Source organism: Lepisma saccharinum, chromosome 23 (genome assembly GCF_977018435.1).
Source record: "Lepisma saccharinum chromosome 23, izLepSacc3.1, whole genome shotgun sequence".
In the NCBI taxonomy this organism is placed as follows: Eukaryota; Metazoa; Arthropoda; class Insecta; order Zygentoma; family Lepismatidae; genus Lepisma; species Lepisma saccharinum.
This window is the reverse complement of record NC_139251.1, coordinates 45,432,988-45,454,583: the sequence shown is the minus strand read 5'-3', so window position 1 is coordinate 45,454,583 and position 21,596 is coordinate 45,432,988. Positions and strand designations below refer to the sequence as shown.

General features: G+C 40.3%; 1 protein-coding gene across 1 annotated transcript in view; it reads right to left on the bottom strand.

Annotated features, from left to right (window-relative positions):
• The window catches only part of LOC146005483 (LIM homeobox transcription factor 1-beta), a 67,017-nt gene that overhangs the window by 14,720 nt on the left and 30,701 nt on the right, over positions 1 to 21,596 (bottom strand). Inside the window, 2 exon segments of the mRNA XM_083144729.1 lie at positions 671 to 797; positions 20,819 to 21,015. Coding sequence (XP_083000855.1) covers positions 671 to 797; positions 20,819 to 21,015 — 324 coding nt within the window.

Genomic DNA, 21,596 nt, shown 5'->3' with positions numbered 1-21,596 from the left:
TTTCCTGATACTGTATATATGAACCTACTTTGGAAATATTTGTTGAGTGTGTTAATGAAACTATAATAATTGCCAACTCCTATTAATTCAGGTTGCCAACTCCTAAGAATTCAGGTTGTCAACTCCTAAGAATTCTGGTTGCAAACTTTAGAATTGCCATTTTCTTCTTTTTGAAATCAGGTTAATTCCCAGTTTCTAATCAATTGTTCTTTAGTATTTTACTTTCTAGGCTTCAGGCTTCGCAGATAGCCTACATAGCCTAGCGAGCCTGGAATATACACTCCTAGTCTGGAGGTTAGTTTAAAACTGGCTATATTTGCATATTCACATATGAATTCAATAAAATTGTAATTATTCTACTTCTGTCCCATCGCCAAATAGTCAAAAGGTCAGACTCTCAAGGTTTGAAGCTGAAATTCAGTCCGAAACTGAATTAAGCTCATTTTGATATCAAAGAACGCCTTGGGGCAAAATAGCCTTAGTGGAGTGGTTAGCACTCCGGTGCCAGAGGTCCCGGTTTCGAATCCCTGTGTACTTTTTGAGAATGTCATCATACGTTACACGTTCTCATCTTAGTGATTAGCCAAAAGTGGCAGAAAAGCGACGCTAATAACAAAGAGCAAATCCAAATAGTTTTAGTACCTAACGCTAAGGAACCCATTACACTTACTTTGTTCTTCTTCTTTGAGTTTTCCTTTCTGACTCTTCTCATCGATGTCCCCATCTTTTGTCTTGTTCTCCTGTCTGGCTTTCTTTTGAATCTTTTTCATCTTCGCCCGCTGATTCTGAAACCAAACCTGTACAATAAAAAAACAGAAGGTAACCACAGAAAACAATAAAGGACAACACTGTCTCAAAAGAAAAGTCATAAACATTATGCATATACAGTGCCGCTGAAAGATGTGTCCGTGTAGCGGCCGGAATCACTCCGCTTGCCGGCGAAATTGCAAATGCGTCTCCCCTCAACTCAAGCACCTAGCGCATATGGTAGTTTTCCAAGCCGAGATTTCGTCAAGTTTCTCTTCGTTAAGTACACTGCGGAGCACTGCAATAGAACTAGGCTCTTTCCCGGGCCAATCAACTTGTAAATGCGGTTTCATTCCTCGCCCTCTGATAGGCTGCTGGAAAGTAAAGGTACGCTGTTTGTGAGAATATCTTATTTGCGTTGTACACGATGATATAGGCGACTTATACAAGTAACTAACTAACTAACTAACTAACTAACTCTCTAGCCTTCTTAAACCCGAAGGTTCATGGCTGCAGCAACACAGGCCTTCCATCTGTCCCTTTCCTGAGCAAGATCTATATACTCTTTTCCATCCCTACCGATTTCCTTTAGGTCCATCTCAACGTTATCCCTCCATCTTCGTCTTGGCCTTCCTACAGATCTCTTACCATCAGGTTTCCCAACAAGAATCCTGCAAACTCTTCTTTCCTCTCCCATTCATGCCACATGGCCTGCCCACCTAAGTCTTCTTGGTTTAATCATTCTAATAATATCTGGACATGAATACGAATCATGTAGTTATACAAGTAATTTATGTAATGAACGAATAGCTCTAAGCGTTTTTTTTTATGTTGATTATTAAGCTGGACACGATGTTTGAAAAAATATGATGAATAAGAATTTTTGGAATTCCATGTATACCTTATGGGGAATCAAATTCAACATCAAGTTACTGCTAATCAAATGGAAGTTTCGACTTTTCCGCTGGTGAAATGCATCTTCAAACTGCCTTCTTCACGTTGATATATTTTTCTACTCCATCGGAAGTTTGATATTCCCAAGAGAACAAATCAAATAATACTCCCATAAGCCCAATGCATTTCTCCTTGACTCATACGGCCATCTTAGCAATGTTACCAAACCTGATGCGCGTAAAAGAGCTAAATTTCACCTTAAATGGAGTTAAAACTGACTTTCAAGGAGATAGATTTACGAAGGCTGGATAAAGTGTGCTTCCTAGGGTAATGTTAGTTGTCAAAGGGGTGGGGCTCTGGGCTCTGCTATTACCGTTAACTCTAAATTGATGACAATTTATTCTTAGTTTTCACCATCTAGATCCGGTGACATCACCCATCTCAATATTCCACCGATGGTCTATGAAATCGAAAATAAAGGATTCGCTGATAACAATATTATGTCAGTTTAACCTCAAACACGGCGCTATATAAAAGGAAGTGGCTGGGGAGATAAGAGGGGGTGGGGCGACGCAGCCAATATAACAATATCACGTCACGTACAAAATGTATAATCATGGCAAAAGTTGGTCTATGTGGGCCGCAACCAGTGATGGCGTCATAACGGGGCACGGGGACAGGCGCCCCAGTTGACAGCCAAACGAGTGAACGAAAGAGCCAGATCTGGCTCCAAGAGAGCTAAGTTGGCAACACTGCCGCGGGGAGAAGAGTTTGGGAAGAGTCCCGTGGAGACTGTCACGCTAGAAACTGCTTCCTTCTACCTTCTTCATGGAATAATAAGTAAAACGACTTGACATGTTTTATTATCACCCCCCCCCCCCCGCCTGCCTCCGTGGAGCATCGAAGCTCATTTTACTTGAGAGTCTAAAGCAAGAAGTCTTTAAAGAACCGATCTGAGACTGATGATGGAACAATACTGCAAGCGCCACCCGTGAAACTCTGAATCGAGATTTTGACAAGTGATTCGAACACAGGAAGTGTTGAACAGACATGGTGGACACTTTAAATATGTTATGTAAACAGAATTTTAACAACTGCAGTTGTTTTTCCTGTGCGATGATAATAAAATTATCTGGGCAATATTAAAAATAAATAGAGCATTTATTTTTCGAAATTCCGTAGCACAATTTTAGGAGATAATATACAAAATAACCATAAATCATATGATAACTTATTGAAAGTTCAATAGGAATTATGTACGAATGTTGCTTCATATGTAATCAGAGGTTTCGACAAGTGTATTATATTGACAGAAGAAAATAGTTTGTACTTCATTTTATAATTCTGTAAAACTAGTATAACTTTATTTGAATGTTACTTATGGTATGTGGTTATAAACACAAAGGTTCAATAATCTCTATCAGGTCGCCATCTATTGATTGTTTTAAACATTTATATTCTATATAGGGTCCGGCAATATATACAGTGTGTAACAAAATAACTGCACCACTTAACAGAATGGAACGCAAACTGTGCTTTAAGTGATATTTAGACAATTATACCGCTCATAGTTTACTTTAGATTAATCCTGGACCTTGTTTTATATGTCTGTTAAAGCCTGGACTTTAACCTTTTGTCATTTGTTTTTTTTCAGTAAAATAATCACCTACATGTTGATTTTGAACAAACAGACATTATTAATAAATCGCATTTCAGCCACAATTTTTTTTCGCTAGATTGTTTTAGTTTTTGCTAGCAAAACTCAATATACGTATCTGCTCAAACTATACACAGGGAATATCCCATTGAACATTAAGAGAAACATGAAAATTATTACAACGCAAATGGCACTCAGACGGCAGCCATTTGCACACAGACGTCAGAGACACCTGTTGGCAGAGAGTGGGATGGAAGACAGCAGTGCAAAAATAACAAGAGAGAATCACGATGCACCAAGGAACAATCCCAGGTGCAATTTGCCATTGTTTTGCACATTATTAGTACAATGGCAATTTAAACATATTTCAATATACCCCTAATTTCTAGCGGTGGTGCAGTTATTTTGTTACAGACTGTATATCTACCATTTTAATATATTTCCTATAGTAACACAATACAGATAATGTAAAGTAAGATAGTGGTAATTGATAGATAACATAATGCCATTTGTAAAATAATAACACAACACTGTTCACTTCGTCTTATTTTTTGAATATCACAAATAACTCACGGAGTCGACGAACAAAATTATCCATTACAGACAGACACCAGCATGGCGGGTGGATTTTGCTGGACTTCTTCCCTAATTCTTCTCTTCAGGGTCTCTAAGGGTTTAGGGCCACGTGTTCAAAAACTCTGCTCTTGAGGTAACCCCAGAAGAGGAAATCGCAGGCAGTAAGTGTGTGCTGTGTAGCTACCATACAATGTACAGTGTCTCTCAAAGGTTTTAGGACAACGACATTTTAAACTAGGCAACCCAAATTACGTAAGGCGCTGGTGGGTTGCGTGTAGAGTTAGGCTCAATTTCAGTGTTGCCACATGCACAATAGATATTTATGAAATACGCGAAAGGAATACAACCAAATATTATTGTATAAAACTCTAAAAAAAATATGAGTATTACATTTGTCGCAAATAAGAAATACTTTCTGAAAGAAAGAAAATCGATTTTCTAGTATTTCATCGCTGATGAGTCTACACAAAGGAAAAGAGGCGAAAAGAAACGAAAAGGGACAAAAATTAGAGGAGAAAGGAGAGAGCGAGAGGGGAGGAGGAAAAGTAAAGGAGGGAAGAAAATATAGGACAGATGTTGATAGGAGAAGTAATGAGGAGAAAGGGAAAAGATGCGAGGAGAGATGAGGAAAATGAAGCAAAGAGGAGAAGAGAGGAGGGGAAGAGATGAGAGAAGAGGAGGTTTGAGAGGAGAGGAGGGGACGAGAAGAGTGGAGTTGAGAGTAGAGTAAAAGAGAGAACATGAGAGAACGAAAAGAAGAGGTGAAGATTGCAGTGGGGTCGGAAATCTAAGACAGGAGAGGAGATAAGAGGAGTGGAGAAGAATGGGATGGAGGCAAGAGGCGAGAACAGGAGGGAAGGCGATATGACATATAAGCAGAGGAGAAGAAGGGGAGAGATGGAGAGGAGGAGAGAAGAGAAAGGAGACGAGAGGACAGATGAGGTATATGTAGAAAATATCGTCCCAGCGTCAAGAATTGATGCATTGATCAAAATATCGATATGAAACATTCAATAATATTTTAAAATGAATTGAGCAATGTATTAGATCGGTGCGAAATGCCTTTTGGCTGAGTTCAGAGCGAGATAAAATGTGTCATGTAAGATCTTTGATTCTACCTGCGATTATACCACTAAAAACATTAATGTAATTTTCATATTTATAAGAATTATCCAATTTTTCTCCACTTCTCAGTTCGTTGAAATGGAGGTTTCGTTATTTAACATTTATTCTCCCCCCATCGTTAATTCCAAACTGAATCATTCCGTTTCACACTGCGTGGACAATGAACACAATGGGATATGTCTAAAACTTACGAAAATTATCTACCATCGGAGGGGTTTGAACCTACGACCATCAGGTTGACAATCTACAACGGTAACCACTACCCTACAAACTTTCGTTCTTGAGAATAGTTAGGAGGAGCTGGCCAGTGTGAAATGTAGATGCAACTCTCCTGCTACACTACATGTAGCGTGCAGAGAATACTTGTTTGTAACAAAGAAAACGAGGGTAGTACGAATCGGCGCAAACATTTAATGGAGAATTGCTCATGATGAAAACTTTTCATTCGATATTTGCAGATGTATCCTTGCATTGAAATGGAGTGGGTAAGGGGTAAAATTAGTATGTCCTAAATTACCACAAATATAAATAGTGATTTCATTAATATTTGTCAATGTCTTTGAAGCAGTACACAATTATCGTTGGAGTATCATAATTCACGATCTTATATGTAAAAATATCCCTTTGAACATGTGTCAATACATTTATTTGTTTAATTTTCTTTAGTAGATTCCAGATGCAGAACAATGTAGCCACTCTACACTGCTATTACAAATAATGTTACACTGCTCTTTTTAATAAAAGGAGAATTTTAAAAAATAACACGTCGTAAGGAGACTCGAACCTGGGACCGCTAGATGCCCAGTCGAGAACTCTAAGCACTATACGAAGCCTTTACCTTCCGTTCAAAGAACAATTTTTATATATTCAGTCACTCCAATATTGTAAATGTTGTTGGATATTCATGTAGTTGAACTTTTACTTTAATTTTGATTTGCTTTTCTTGTATTAGTAGCTATCTTCGTGAAAAAAAATCGAAGTGATGAAGAGAAACGAGAATATGGTAGCTGTTGTGAAAATGCGACTTATTTCTCCTAACTTATTATTTTGTAACGAATTGTTTTCACGAAGACACCTCTTTTCGTTCTCTCGTGTTCTTTCTTTTACTCTACTCTCAACTCCACTCCTCTCGTCCCCTCCTCTCCTCTCAAACCTCCTCTTCTCTCATCTCTTTCCCTCCTCTCTTCTCCTCTTTGCTTCATTTTCCTCATCTCTCCTCGCATCTTTTCCCTTTCTCCTCATTACTTCTCCTATCAACATCTGTCCTATATTTTCTTCCCTCCTTTACTTTTCCTCTTCCCCTCTCGCTCTCTCCTTTCTCCTCTAATTTTTGTCCCTTTTTGTTTCTTTTCTCCTATTTTCCTTTGTGTAGACTCATCAGCGATGAAATACTAGAAAATCGATTTTCTTTCTTTCAGAAAGTATTTCTTATTTGCGACAAATGTAATACTCATATTCTTTTTAGAGTTTTATACAATAATATTTGGTTGTATTTCTTTCGCGTATTTCATAAATATCTATTGTGCATATGGCAACCCTGAAATTGAGCCTAACTCTACACGCAACCCACCAGCGTCTTACGTAATTTGGGTTGCCTAGTTTAAAATGTCGTTGTCCTAAAACTTTTGAGAGACACTGTACCATACATTACTTTAAGAATACGCAGCTACCACAAATGCAGGGTGTTCACGGGTCCAACACTCCAATGCTACAAAAATGGCGTCCCTGTATGTATGTGCGTGTGTGTGTGTGTGTCTATATATATATATATAAACAGCGAAAGAAGAACAAGATGAAATCTACACTCAGAGAACTAAATGCATCATATCAATTGATGAACCAGAATGCATCGATTGATGCACTAAAGTACGTTTTATGGCTTCTTCAAAGAATCAAATTCACATTTGATGCATTTGGGCGCATTTTTGTAAGTCGTGAAAGAAACACCAAAGTGCATAATGCACCAGAATGCATCTTTTTATGATGCACTTAAACGTTTCACCTGATGCAGGAAGGAGCATCAAGGAACATCAACTGATGCATTAAAATGCATCTCGACTGAAATAAATCCTCACTTGAATCAAATTATGCACTTTGGTGTCTCTTTCACGACATACAAAAATGCACCCAAATGCATCAAATGTGAATTTGATTCTTTGAAGAAGCCATAAAACACACTTTAGTGCATCAATCGATGCATTCTGGTGCATCAATCGATAATATGATGCATTTAGTTTTCTATGTGAACACGGATATAGCCTTTTAAAGTTTAGAAGTTGGGCTATTCCTATAGACCTGCAGTGTCACACATTTTAGCACGAATTTTCCACGACACCCTCCATGTTGCAACGAACCAACGAGGCAGGAGTTAACACGCGTACAGCGGTCCAAAAAATCTCATGTTAACGATGCTTTTTTTTCATTTCATGACCGTGTGCGTTAAATGTGCATGATCCCTTTTAATTCCGCTCCAACCAAACATCCCCTTTCGGTATCCCGACTATTTTTTCCCCTACGTCGGGGTGCGTGTTTTTCTTTTTTCAACCGCCAGAAACTCATGCGTTCAATGCGTATGGATCCCGTGCGAAATGATGAAATAGTAGCCGACAGTGATGTTTGGTCACCAATATTGAATTCTTGTGTGTCTGTGCGGGTGATAAACCAGAGTTGCAATAATCGCCGAAACAGGACGCCCCATGTCGAACATATCGTGTTTTCTCTTTTTTAAACGTCGGGCTGCGAATTAAAAGAATCCTGGAAGGCAGAATGTACCACCAAAAAATACCATTACCTTCGAAAATATATTCCCTGCTCTGTCAAATATCATATAGGGTTTTTATTCGTTTTAAATCCGGCTTGCGTTTCGTTTGCGACATGTCTAAATAATACCCGGACTCAACCGTTCCCGCACGGGGTCTGGGGTGTAAGGGGGGACATTTAACTTTCAATTTGTAACGGTATATTTTGTGTTTTTAAGCTGATTCTCAGCAACATACACAATATACACAACCATACATTTTTGAATCCTTGTCCCGAGGTTCAAAACTTGCAGTACCTGAAGTTCTGTGGATGCTAGTTTAGGCAATAGACACGTACCTCTTCAAATTACAACTTAACGCCCATTTCCTTTTAGATATATATAGGTTTATTCATATTATATTTACAGAAGTTAATTCTTGGCCGTTATTCACAAAATTACATTCCGGTTTACCCTGTCCCCCCTTCCCGAAGAGAGTGTGTAGACTCGCGTAGCCACTGGCTCCACGAGTAAAAAAAAATATAACCCTCAGTACCAAAAAAGGTGGCTGAAGGTATGTGTGATGTGTACCCGGTTTCCCACATGAAATAAACTATTGGAATAATGTGAAAAGAGCAAGTGTGTGTACTAAAAGAAAGAGAGAAAGTTAAAATATCCGCCTATTCATATTATCAAGAGAAGTCTTCGTTTCGCCCCATAGAGAAGAGACACCTCTTTACCTCGCCGTATCGCACCAAAACATCTGAGAGCGACTGCTGCCTTCCCTTCCTTTTATAGGCCCCGCTAATGACCTAAACCGTTACTGGAAACTTACCGCTCCCCAACGGCCAAGAACTCAAACGTACAGGACATAGACATAGGCATACACAATTTATAACATAAAAAAGGATCCAGTAATGATCGCATCATTACATAGTCCCCCCTTCCTGAAGAGAAAAAAATCAAAGTTCTGTAACCTAGAAAAATAATAATAATATACACAATACACTTGTCCGCAGTTTCTGTTCACTACAAGCACACTTTCATTAGGTCACACGACACTGACAGTCAATGTTCACTCTAATTTTGTCCACAAGTGTACTTCGAGATCTGCGTTCTTCCCTCAGCACTGGAGCTGGTTAACCCACGTCGATTCTTACCCACTCAGCATCTCTTCCATCCTTCCTCCTGGACCAATTAGGGACAGTCTCCTGGAAATCCATCCAAGTCACCAAGGCTGCTGGTTCGACTCCCGGCAACGCCACTGCTCTGCGCTCCTGCCGAGATCGGAAGACACCGCTTCGACCGGCTTCCACATGAATGGGTCTAAATGGCTCTACATCCAGAGATGTCACTGCTATTCACTGGATTTTCTCACCACCGAACTGCGGCTTCTCGACGAAAATACGCGGTAAAAAAATACGCACTAACTTTGCGTTACTTTTGTTGACTGCGGAACGAAACGTTTGCAGGAGTAGTGTGTGAGGTATCAGAGAGAGAAAATAAATGAAAGATAAAAAATAAAGAAAAGATAGATAAATCCCTATATACAATATTTACAAAAATCCCCTTTTGAAATTAGATCAGAATCTGTTTCTCAGCTTGTAGCGCATCTGGGGTACATCTTCATTCTCGTCTTCTGGAGAAGATACGTGCGCTCCCTTCGCTGAATTTTGCCCGGCTACTTTCTTCGCGAACTCAGGCGGCGAAGAATAAGGTTTTAACTGATCGCTGTTGGCTCTCAATATTCTTCCGTCCTCGCTGTGTTTTAGTTTGAAAGTATTTGCCGAAGTTTGCTCCACAATTGCGTGTGGTCCAGAGAACTTCCCCGAGAGTTTACTAGTTACTCCACGGGCCTTATCAGAGAGAGGATGTTCCTTAAGCCAAGCTTTTTCCCCCACCTTAAACGTGCACTTGCGGCGTTTCTTATCATATACTTTCTTCTGTGCATTATGCATGCGCTCTTGATTGTTGCAAGCTATCTTCTTGGCCTCTTCTATCCTGAATTTCGTTTCCTCCACGAATTCCAAGATGTCCTCCTGTCTGATTTCAGGTCCTTGAGGCAAAGCGTCCCTGGCCTTCTCGAAAGGACCCCTCACAGAACGTCCAAAATGCAAATATGCTGGACTGAATGTGGTCGTGTTGCAAACTTGGGAATTCAATGCAAACTGCACGTACGGTAACGATGACGCCCACTCGTTGTGCGACGAAATTAGTGTGGAAAGAGCACGTTTAGTTGCCTTTACGTAGCATTCTGCGAGATTGCCCTGCGGGCGATATGGAGAAATTCTGATCTGCTTGGAATCAAACATCTTCATCATCTGTTTCCACATTCTGGAATTGAAAATGCTTTGATTATCAGTGGAGATTCTCGGGTAGAATCCATGGATCGAGAATATATCCAGTAATTGTTCTAGCACAGATTTCGCAGTCACAACGCGAAGAGGGCGCAAGATAGTAAATCTGCTAAAACTATCAACGCATACTAGAACGTATTGGAAATTTCCCTTTTTCGAACGAACGACTGGTCCCAGAATGTCACAGTATAAGTTCTTGCCAACTTCTGTTTCCTTATTACTTGCCATGAAGCCTTGCTTCTTAGTAGTGTCCCCTTTAAATACACAGCATGGTTGGCACGACTTACAGTATTGAATAACGTCTTTTGTTAGGCCTAGCCACGTGTATTGTTCTCTGACCTTTGCTAAAGTTTTCAATCTTCCAGGGTGAGAAGCGAATGCACTATCATGCAAGGACATAAGAATTTGCGCACGTAGAGAAAGAGGTGCCCATATTTTGCCAGTTCCTTTCTCTTTGTACTTTTCTGCAGGCAAATTTCTCCTAAGGATTCCATCATCGTCGAAATACGAAGATTTGGCCAGTGTCTTCAACTTTTCCTTGTACATCTTCGTCCCTTCCACCTCCTCGTTCCTAACAGTCTTCGCTAAGTCTGCAAGAAAATTATCTTTCATTTGCTCTGAAATGATTGAAGTGGTGTCCAGAAGCCTGCTCGGATCCAGCGGTTCGTGTTCTTCATTCCCCTCGGCCACGGAGAAAGGCAACAATGAAAAGCCCTGCATCTTTTCACTTTTAGAGAGACGAACCTTGGGTAGTTTGATCCCTCGAAGCAAATTTTCTCGTCGTTTCTTCTTTATTTGCTTCGCGCTTTGTATAGTGCACAAAGCACTGAGGTCAGCAACTGGTTTCTGTGCAATATCTGACGAATCGATCACAACTCCGTCTTCCATCTCGAATTTTACGTAGCCTTCATCATTTTCATCTTCCAGGGGGAATGTTTCCTGCGCTGCGGGTAACCCGTCGTACTCAGACGGATGGGTGTTGCATACTTCATTTCTCGATAGAAAGTCTACCAGATTTAGCTCTCCTTTCACGTATTTGATGAGCAGAGGGTAGCGCGAGAGACGAGCGGTCCACCTTGACATCTTTGCGCTCTTGTTTTCAGTACTGAATATCGTGGTCAGAGCACTGTGGTCAGTGAAAACTTCCACTGCCGGAGCGTGGCAGATGTACTTGTCGAAAGTCTCGACTGCAAGGAGCAAAGCGAGGAATTCTTTGTGCGTTGTGCTGTAGTTCTTCTGGGCTTGTGAGAACTTTTTACTTCCAAAGGATACAACATGCAGTTTCCCCCCTTGGTCCCTCTGTCCTAGTAAGAAACCGGCGCAGTTATCGCTCGCGTCGCTGTAGATGACGAACGGCTCATTCAGTACGGGAATGTACAAAGAAACGTTATTCTTTACAGCTTCCTTCAGTTTGGTCAGGCACTCTTCGTGAACATCCGTCCACCGAAAGCGAATTCCCTTACGTAACATGTCAGTGAGAGGACTCGTCAACTCTGACATGTGGCTAATGTGACCTTTCAGAAATCCGAAGAATCCTAAAATGCTCTGGAGTTGCTTCACATTCTTCGGAGCCCTTATCTGGTCCAAATACTCAATCTTGGATGGGTGGCACATCACTTGCTTGTGAGAAATTCTGAAACCCAGGTAATCCACTTCCGAAGTAAAAAGTTGGGACTTCGATGGTGAAAGTGTTAAGTTCGCCTTGTGTATTCTCTCCAAAACTTCTTTCAGCGCGAGCAACAATTCTCCCTCTGTTTCTCCATAAACCAAAATGTCATCGTAAAATGCAATGCATGAGACACCCTGCAGCTCTCCAAGGACAATATTCATCAGTTTCGCCAGTGTGTTAGGAATCATGCTCAATCCATAGGGACATCTCAAATAGCGAAAGATTCCTCGTGAAGTGTTGAATGCCGTGTATTGGCGTGAGTTTTCTTCCAATAAAAGCTGGCCAAAAGCGTTTACCAAATCTAATTTACAGAAATATCTAGCCTTGCCTAATTTACTCAAAGATTCAAACATATCCGGGACTTCATTCCTAGATTTCTTTGTTACTGCGTTTGTCTTTCGAGGATCCAGGATCACCTTGTATTTATCCCCTTTCCTGATTAACAACGGTGAATTAATGTAATTAGATTTGCAGGGCTCAATGAAACCCCCAGCTAACAGCTCATCGATACAGTTATCCATTATTTCTTGCTTTTCTGGAGTCAAAATACGAAGCTTAGAATAGAATGGTGTCCTATCGGTTAGTTCTATTTTGTGCTGTAAGATGTGTGTAACGCCAGGTTTTTCAGAAAAGACGTTACTGTAGATGTTTAAAATATCTGCTAATTTCTTCTTTACTTCTGGTGAACACGTAGCGTTCCTCTGAACGCGGGGATCTTAAATAGGGATGTACTATTAGAACTAGTTGATGGTAGAGACAGCCCTGAACGGGCAGGTACAAATATCTAACTATACATTAAAATAGACTCATGATTCGTTTCTAGACTGAAGTGAGCAATGCAAATGGCAGAATGGGTGTAGACTAGCTTACCCTGTTCGGTTTAGAAATAAGACCAGTAGCTCCTGCTTCTCCGATGATTCCAGATTAAAAGACCTCGTGTCGCTCTCATGCGCACGTATTTAAACACTCCCTTGGCCTCTCGTCACCTCTTACCAAAGGCCAGTGTTCTTACCATTTCCTGTAGAAAGCTTATTCTACACATTTCTGAGCAGGAGCTGACAAGGTCTGCCAGGGTCAATATTTCTTAACCGAACAGGGCATGGTACGACACTCCCTCTTGCGAAACAATTTCCAAAATTGAAATTGTAATAATTAAAGTTTAAATTGAACCTTCTGCCATTCACCAAAATTTAAAAGGTTTTGTTTATTACATGAACAAAAGGATACATAAAATAAAATACTAATAAAAAAAAAATGTCGGATACCCTTCACCGAAAATTAAATGAAACAGAATTAAGCTCAAGCTTGAATGCTGAAATAAAGTCCTATGTTTACATTAGCCACACGCTGGAAGAGTCTTTCGTAATCAACAATGCTGACGGTTGGTCAACATGCGATATAAAGTGTTGTTCGCAGGTCCGTGGAGTCAGCGGAAAGTTCAACACACTGCATCGTAACGCGATACATGCGACTTGCTTCTGAACAAGTGCTAAATAAGCACAGAACGTAATCCGTGAGAAACTTTAATGCCGCATGCTCGCAATCTTCCGCCTCATCAGGATGACAGTTCGAGGCGAGAGAAAAGGACCGTGGTAAACACCAAACTCCACTGGACTGCGCACAACCACACGAAGATTAAAAAAATAGATGAAGGTTATGTTTGCACTTGCCACTGACGTTCTTAGCAGACTATGTGTGCACACTATGACCTGAGAAATGAGACGGCAGGGCAATCCAAATACATTCCAACCCCGGAGTCCTGTGGTACGAAGCACTGTTCTGTGACATACACGGTCCTTGACCGATCATTTTCACTGGGGGACCGGATTCGAATCCCGGTGTGGAAAGTTCCGGAATACTGGGCAGCAAAGGTCAGATGAAAAGACGTGGGCCGTGGGGCGGGCGAACACAGGGTAGTCCATGGGAAGCCACTCCAAGTAGCGGTTCCAAGCCCCAAAAATATGCCTTGTCCAATGGCGAACACTGGGGGGATGTTAGGATAGGCCCCCGAAAGTTCACAGCAGACGCCATTGCATACAGTAATTATGGCCACTGGTAGGATGAAACGTCACAGGTGGCCTGGCAGGTTGCTGATCCACAGGGCTGGGTCTCAACACATTTGGGTCGTTGACTGTACCCGGAAAGTTCCAATATGTGGTGAAGGACACTGCCTGGCCTTACAGAGCAAAAGGGGACGATGTACATGAAAGATGTTCATGCTTCTTCTTAAGGGGGTTAGAGTCGTGGGGGGGGGGGTTGCTCTGGAAGATGACATTTCTTCTGATGTTTCTGACGCTGTTCTGATCCTGGGATGTCACTTGGAATAGGATTTTCGGTGCTGCTAAGTGACATACACCGCTGAAAACCAAAGGAGGCTGGTGAGCTCCAAAGCCTTCAGGAATGCGTTCTTCTTCCGGCCTCAAAAAAAACTCGCTGGACTACTTTCGAGATTCCTTGAACTCGTGGAATTCCCGAACAGGGTAGGAAACAGGTAAGACATGGGAAAACTACATTGCTCTCAGTCATTCAATATGAAAATATATAAAAAATGTGTAAAGTAATCGTCTTCTATAGGCAAGTGAAAATCATGAGTAAAGATAAGTAAACTAAAATAAAATAAACTGCCCAATAAGTGATAAAAATTATAAAACAAAGTTTGAATGAAGGCTAAAGAAAATAAAAGGCGGAAAATGTCATTTGACGCCGTAACACTGGAACACCATTAAAATGAAAAATCTGACTTCATCAAAAGTAATATATGTATATATTGACTAAATTATATATATATAGCCCCTGGCTTCTCCCAAAAATAATGTGCAATATAAAAATAAAGTTATGACATGGCACTATAAAATAAACGAAAATATGTAGGATTAAATATTGATAAATATATAAAAGTAGTATGTAGATGGTATCAAATATATCCCCTGGTATCAGAAAATTAACCTGACGAAATCCATTAATATCATGTCAGAAGTGTCAAAGCATTGTAAAAAAATGAGGAACTGACGAGAAAAAAAAATTAACCCAAAATTTGGTAACGTCACAGCTGTTAAAACGGACCTAGCCACAAGTAAATTCGGGATCACGAAGATATAATAAAAGAGTAAATGACATGGCTCCAATGACGTTAAGATCGTTGAGATTCATTAATTACGAAAGATACATAATAGAATGGATGAATAAATCAAGGCGACATAGTGACGCACTGTTAGCGCTCACTAGTCAAGGTTTGTTTGCGCTTGCATACGCCTGACGTATAGCATAAATAAACAGTTAAAATGAAGTTCCAAATTAGTAATAGGATAACAGTAAATTCAAAACTGAAACTAAACTGGGTTATTGATTTAGAAAACATTTCTTGGCTATCTGTGAAGTAAATTTACGGTTCTGAGAATAATGGAAAAAAAATATAAGGCATTGCGTTAAACAGAAAAGAGGAAAAAACTACTCTACGTCATTCTATAGCCCGCCGTGTATTTTCTTTGTCACTTAGCATAAATGCTCGCCGCGTAAGAGATTACACTTGACCCATGACAACTGTAGGCGTCTAAATCCACTCTTTTGAGTTTTTAGCCTAATAAGGTAAACAAAACTACTGTTTATGGTCGCCTTAGGAAAAAAAAATTGAAACGGAACCGTAAATGAACATCATGACGCCGGGCCGGGAGAAAAGTATAGGATTTCGTATGATATTACTTCAACTAAAGTCTATGACGTGTGGGAGAGTAAAATATAAGCACAATTACTCGCTATTACCTACTTTACGAAGATTAACATGAAATTAATCTGTAAGAGGTAATTAAAGTTCATTTGGGAAACTTTGAGAATTCTGATGGGACGAGAAAAAATCGCATACATAAGCGCCCTTGAAGAGGCTACTATTCACACCTCGGTTGGAGGCTACTAAGCCACCTGAGTGTAAAGTTCATCTACAACAAATTCCGCATCCATCCCGACACTAGACGAAAGGAAAGGTGTCATCAGATTCTCTCTCTCCGAGACTGAAATAAGATATGTGTCTTCCGCTAACTCGAATGTGAAAATTTCCGTTTCCGCACAGAAATCTGGTGACTTACATGGGAGGAAAATCCTGGACTTGAGTCTTGCGACTGCACATATCCTGAGTTCGAAGGAACAAAAGGAAAACAACGAATGAATCGTGCTTTCGGTGCAGAGATTAAACTTGCGTGTTTAAACCTATCGTAAGCTGACGGAATGTAAACGTGATTATACCTAAGGGGAGGGCTTGATTGATTACACTATTCGCAATACTTCATCGTTATTTAATGAAAAAAATGACAACCAGATTTGCCTTAATTTAAACAACCTTTTTAACTTTTATCGCTATTTAGTGATTTAGTGATTTGCGATGCGATTAAATAACCACACGAAATCTGTTGAATAATGCTGAAGAGTGTTTATTTAAACATTAAGGAATGCCGTAACTTGAAATATAAATATCATAATATAAATACACATGAAATTTAAGGTATTTAAAATTCAAAGCTAGAAAACGCAAAAGGAGGAATATTAAGCTATCCTTTAATAAATAGCTGAAGGAGACAATAAATATATGGATAATAACAAAAAAATCTCGTTAATATGTGAAATACTCCACGCCTTGAATACCGCTTACGTCTCGTTCTACTTTTCATTACAAGTTGGCTTACGCCTAACTATGGTGTTTTAACAAACTAAAAGTCATGCAGACTAAGTCATTCTTATGTCATTGCGCTACAATGACAGTGTCATTCCTCTTGCTACGGGTACCTCTGTGTACACAATTAATTCGTAGGGGAAGACATAATTAACCTTAAAACTAATGGAAGGGAGCGTCACACTTACTACCTTTAGTAGCGGACATCATTGCTCCTCTATTCCTTAAAACATATATATAAACACTTGCGCATCTTTTATATTTCACTACCGGTATTTCTGCGCGTACAACTAAAAACACCTATTATTATCCCTTAGCTAGAACATTGAATCAACGAGCGGGTTATACTCTAGCCGAATGGTAGCGTCACTCTTACTACTTACGCCAGCGTATAGTAGCGGACATATAATTGCTCCTCTATTCCTAGAAATATAATTAGCGTTTCGTTTTTTCACATATTAACTTTACTTTAGTAAAAAAAATATTCCTTAAACAAGGTAAAAATAAAAATGCTCTGCGACTGACTCGTGTATTCTCTCGACTATCTCCTTATCAATTTGCACTACAATTATTAGTACCAAGGTTCCCATCTTCGGGGCGAGGAGATTTCAGTCATTTTAAATTACGAGTGAGTCGACCACTGATCCTTGTGCATTTCAAAACTATACGTGATAAAATTAAATACCCTCCTTGCGATAATCTTTAACAGTTTAACTTAAAACACATAAACACAAACGGCGTTAGTTTTCGGATCATTAACAAGTTACGGTCTGTTTTAAAAATATATATGAAATTGAAACTTTAAAGGACTTTAATTAATTAAAACACAATTAACTTCAGCAATACTCTCTGCTGTGACCCACTAAGTACACACATCATGGTGTGATTGAGTCGTATCGTTTATAGCCGAAATATCATAAGTCACGCACCAAATTTACGTTTAAAAAAATACCAAATTGTATTTCAAGAGACTACTGCAAGGACAAGGGTCATCAAAATCAAATGCCACTTTCAAAATTTTGATAAAATCCTGGGAATTGATGATAATTTCCCAGGTGGTAGTTTTGTCATAGCCATCAGGCCCTGACCGAAGGTACCGGGTTCGAGCGAACCACGGCGTTACTAGGAGCGGAATGACAAGGGCTTGTCGGTAGACGTGCCCGGGCTGGCCAAATTCTGGGCGGAATATGACACTCGAATGTCCGACATCGAACCTTCCGGCGCGCGGAATGACGGACGTACCTTATGCCACATCGCATCGTCGCGGAAAACCGCGACGAAGCAAAAGCGCCCGTGGCTACCAAAGGAAACATTCTATTTTCGTTTCCTCCGCATTGTAATGTGCTTTAATGCAGCGGGTGATTAGCCTATTGGGTGGGTGTGGTGGGTAAGGACTGAATTAAAGCTGATTATCGACATTAACCATCATTAACATTAAAACTGCGTGCTACGCAGCTTTCCCCAAAAATAAAGATTCGCGGAGAAAAAAACAATTCTGACATGTCACTATTTAACAAATTTCAATTTTCATTTATTTCAGAGTGAAATAAATGAAAAAATTCCGCAACTCCACTACGTAGCCTACCCTTTCAATTTTCATGTCTGTTTAGGAAAACAAGGCATGACGCTTTTCATTTCCAAAAGAACCACGTTGCTCAAATTTTTCATCACATTTCCGTAAAAATGGATGAAAAGCCCACGCATCTCAAACCACGTAGCGCTAATTTTTCATCACATTTCCGTAAAAATGTATGAAAAGCCCAAGCATCTCACCACGTAGCGATGCCTATCCTTTCAATTTTCATGTCTGTTTAAGAAAACAAGTCTTTGACGCTTTTCATTTCCAAAAGAAAATGAAAAGGCCCGCATCAATCCACCACGTAGCGTTCCTCTGACGCGGTTCTTAAATAGGGATGTACTATTAGAACTAGTTGATGGTAGAGACAGCCCTGAACGGGCAGGTACAAATATCTAACTATACATTAAAATAGACTCATGATTCGTTTCTAGACTGAAGTGAGCAATGCAAATGGCAGAATGGGTGTAGACTAGCTTACCCTGTTCGGTTTAGAAATAAGACCAGTAGCTCCTGCTTCTCCGATGATTCCAGATTAAAAGACCTCGTGTCGCTCTCATGCGCACGTATTTAAACACTCCCTTGGCCTCTCGTCACCTCTTACCAAAGGCCAGTGTTCTTACCATTTCCTGTAGAAAGCTTATTCTACACATTTCTGAGCAGGAGCTGACAAGGTCTGCCAGGGTCAATATTTCTTAACCGAACAGGGCATGGTACGAACATTCTGCACGCTCAATCAATTCTGCTATTTCGGGACGTCTTTGGCAATATCCCATCGTCGCGGTTGTTGCATCAGATGTTTCACTTTTTCCCATCGTCGCGGTTACCGTCGCGGTTGCCCCAGCTCCAGCCTCCACAGTCGACGTTATCCCCTGCAGAATCGGAAGACTCATCCCCGCTTCCCTCTTCTCCGCAGAAAACAAATAGATGACGTCACTGTCTGCAAAGCTGTAGCCTCCCTCTTTCAAGTGCAGAGATAATCCGGCTTGCCTTATGAACCCACGACCTGCGATGAATCCCTTGAAACAATCGCGCAAAACGACGAATTTATGCCTAAGTTTCACCCCATTCAAATGTACAGTAAGATACATTTCCCCACATGGGATATTTTGTGTTTTTAAGCTGATTCTCAGCAACATACACAATATACACAACCATACATTTTTGAATCCTTGTCCCGAGGTTCAAAACTTGCAGTACCTGAAGTTCTGTGGATGCTAGTTTAGGCAATAGACACGTACCTCTTCAAATTACAACTTAACGCCCATTTCCTTTTAGATATATATAGGTTTATTCATATTATATTTACAGAAGTTAATTCTTGGCCGTTATTCACAAAATTACATTCCGGTTTACCCTGTCCCCCCTTCCCGAAGAGAGTGTGTAGACTCGCGTAGCCACTGGCTCCACGAGTAAAAAAAAATATAACCCTCAGTACCAAAAAAGGTGGCTGAAGGTATGTGTGATGTGTACGCGGTTTCCCACATGAAATAAACTATTGGAATAATGTGAAAAGAGCAAGTGTGTGTACTAAAAGAAAGAGAGAAAGTTAAAATATCCGCCTATTCATATTATCAAGAGAAGTCTTCGTTTCGCCCCATAGAGAAGAGACACCTCTTTACCTCGCCGTATCGCACCAAAACATCTGAGAGCGACTGCTGCCTTCCCTTCCTTTTATAGGCCCCGCTAATGACCTAAACCGTTACTGGAAACTTACCGCTCCCCAACGGCCAAGAACTCAAACGTACAGGACATAGACATAGGCATACACAATTTATAACATAAAAAAGGATCCAGTAATGATCGCATCATTACAAATTGTTGCATTAAAAGTGAAATTTAATTATCTTTGAAGTGACCTTGTCTTCCCAATTGATGTATTTTAGTGCATCACACAAAACATCAGCTGATAAAAGTGTCCTTTTATGCAGGCACGTAGCCAGGGGGATAGCTAAGGGGGCTGAAGCCCCCTGAAATCCTACAAATATCCAATTTAAATAGTGTATAGTGATAATTAATTTTACTTCCATAGCAAAATTAAACATTAGATCGAAAAAGGTTTAGTGTATAATAGAGCAACCAGCTTATATTTTTATATTCTTCAATTTAATCCAAAGAATAAATGGATCCACAGCTCCCAAAATGTATAGCTTTCTTTGTGAGAGGTCGCACAATATAAACTTTATAAGTAAAATTTGCCCATAACTTTTAAAGCCTTTTTTTGAATGGAATGTGTAAATGTTAATAACGAAATACAGTAACTATGAATTTCAGTACACTAACTGTACAACAATGTAATAAAAACAATGTCACTCATTTGGTGGATAGAGTAGCAAAGTCGCTCCATCCATTTATATAATTTAATCAAAATATATGTCAATTGACACGTTTTGGGTTCTCTGTGTGGGGGGCGACATTGCTCAGTCAGGAAAACTACATTTCGAGCGAAACAAGATCCACTTCATGGACAATGACTTATTTCTAACTCGATCACCAATTCCTAATGAATGCAACAATCGCACAAAACACTGAAGTCATCGTGCGCAATTAGATTTGACGAATTGCAGTAAAGTGTGGATGTCCTAAATTTCGCATACAATAAAGCCTAGCTCCATTGTCTTAGTCGATTTCACGAAAATTCTTCCACCGTAGCATCCAGAGAAGACACATGGTTACCAAATGTATCCCTTCCCCCTACATTACGAATGTTTAACTTGGCAATTTATGTGTTTTTGTAACGTAACTGTTGAAAACGTTACTCTTATTGCAAAAGTTAGTGCCGAACACTGGTATCTAGTAATAGCGGTATAGAGTACCCACCTGAACGATTCGTACGCTGAGACCCGTTTCCTTGGCGAGGGCCTCTCTCACCTTCCGGCAGGGCTTGGGGCTGATCTCGAAGGAGGCCTTGAAGGCCCTTCTCTGCTGCGTCGTGAGGATCGTCCTCGGCCTCTTGGGCCCCCGGCGGCCATCTTGAGCGCGCGTGGCCGGGAGGAGCTCATCGCACGAGAATTCACCTGGAAGAGGTAATCGAAATTAACACGGCTATAGTCATAGTTATTAAATGCACAATAGAATACCAGAAAATGCTCTATAATGTCGTAAAAACCACAAAAAATTATCTTTTCAGGGTGTCTCGTAAGTCTGGAACCATAGGAGTTTCAACAGGATGGCGCCACTTCGTATTACGTGCTCACAGCGCCATGTCACAAGTTTCCTGCATTTTTTACTGTGCGCCGAGGATTGGCGAAATGGTCTCCAAGGAACCCAGATCTAACTCCGCTCAATTTGGTTTTGTAAGGCCACCTAAAAGCAGTGGTGTACAAGGTTTAAATTCAGAGCTTTTTCTTCTTCTTCTTCTTAAAAAAGAAGGTGCACTATGCACTAGGCGTATCAGCAAATTGCTGCGACTGTGCTCTATGAACTGTTGCGGGAGGGGGAGATTTCGCCTTCAGCTGTGTATGCGATACAATGGCGAACACTTTTAACCAACTATGTAATTCTACCTGTTCTTCTCCTGTAGGTCCAGACTTATGGTGCACCCTGTTATATACAAAATGCTTCAAAATGCTATTTTACAACAAACTTACGTGTTAAT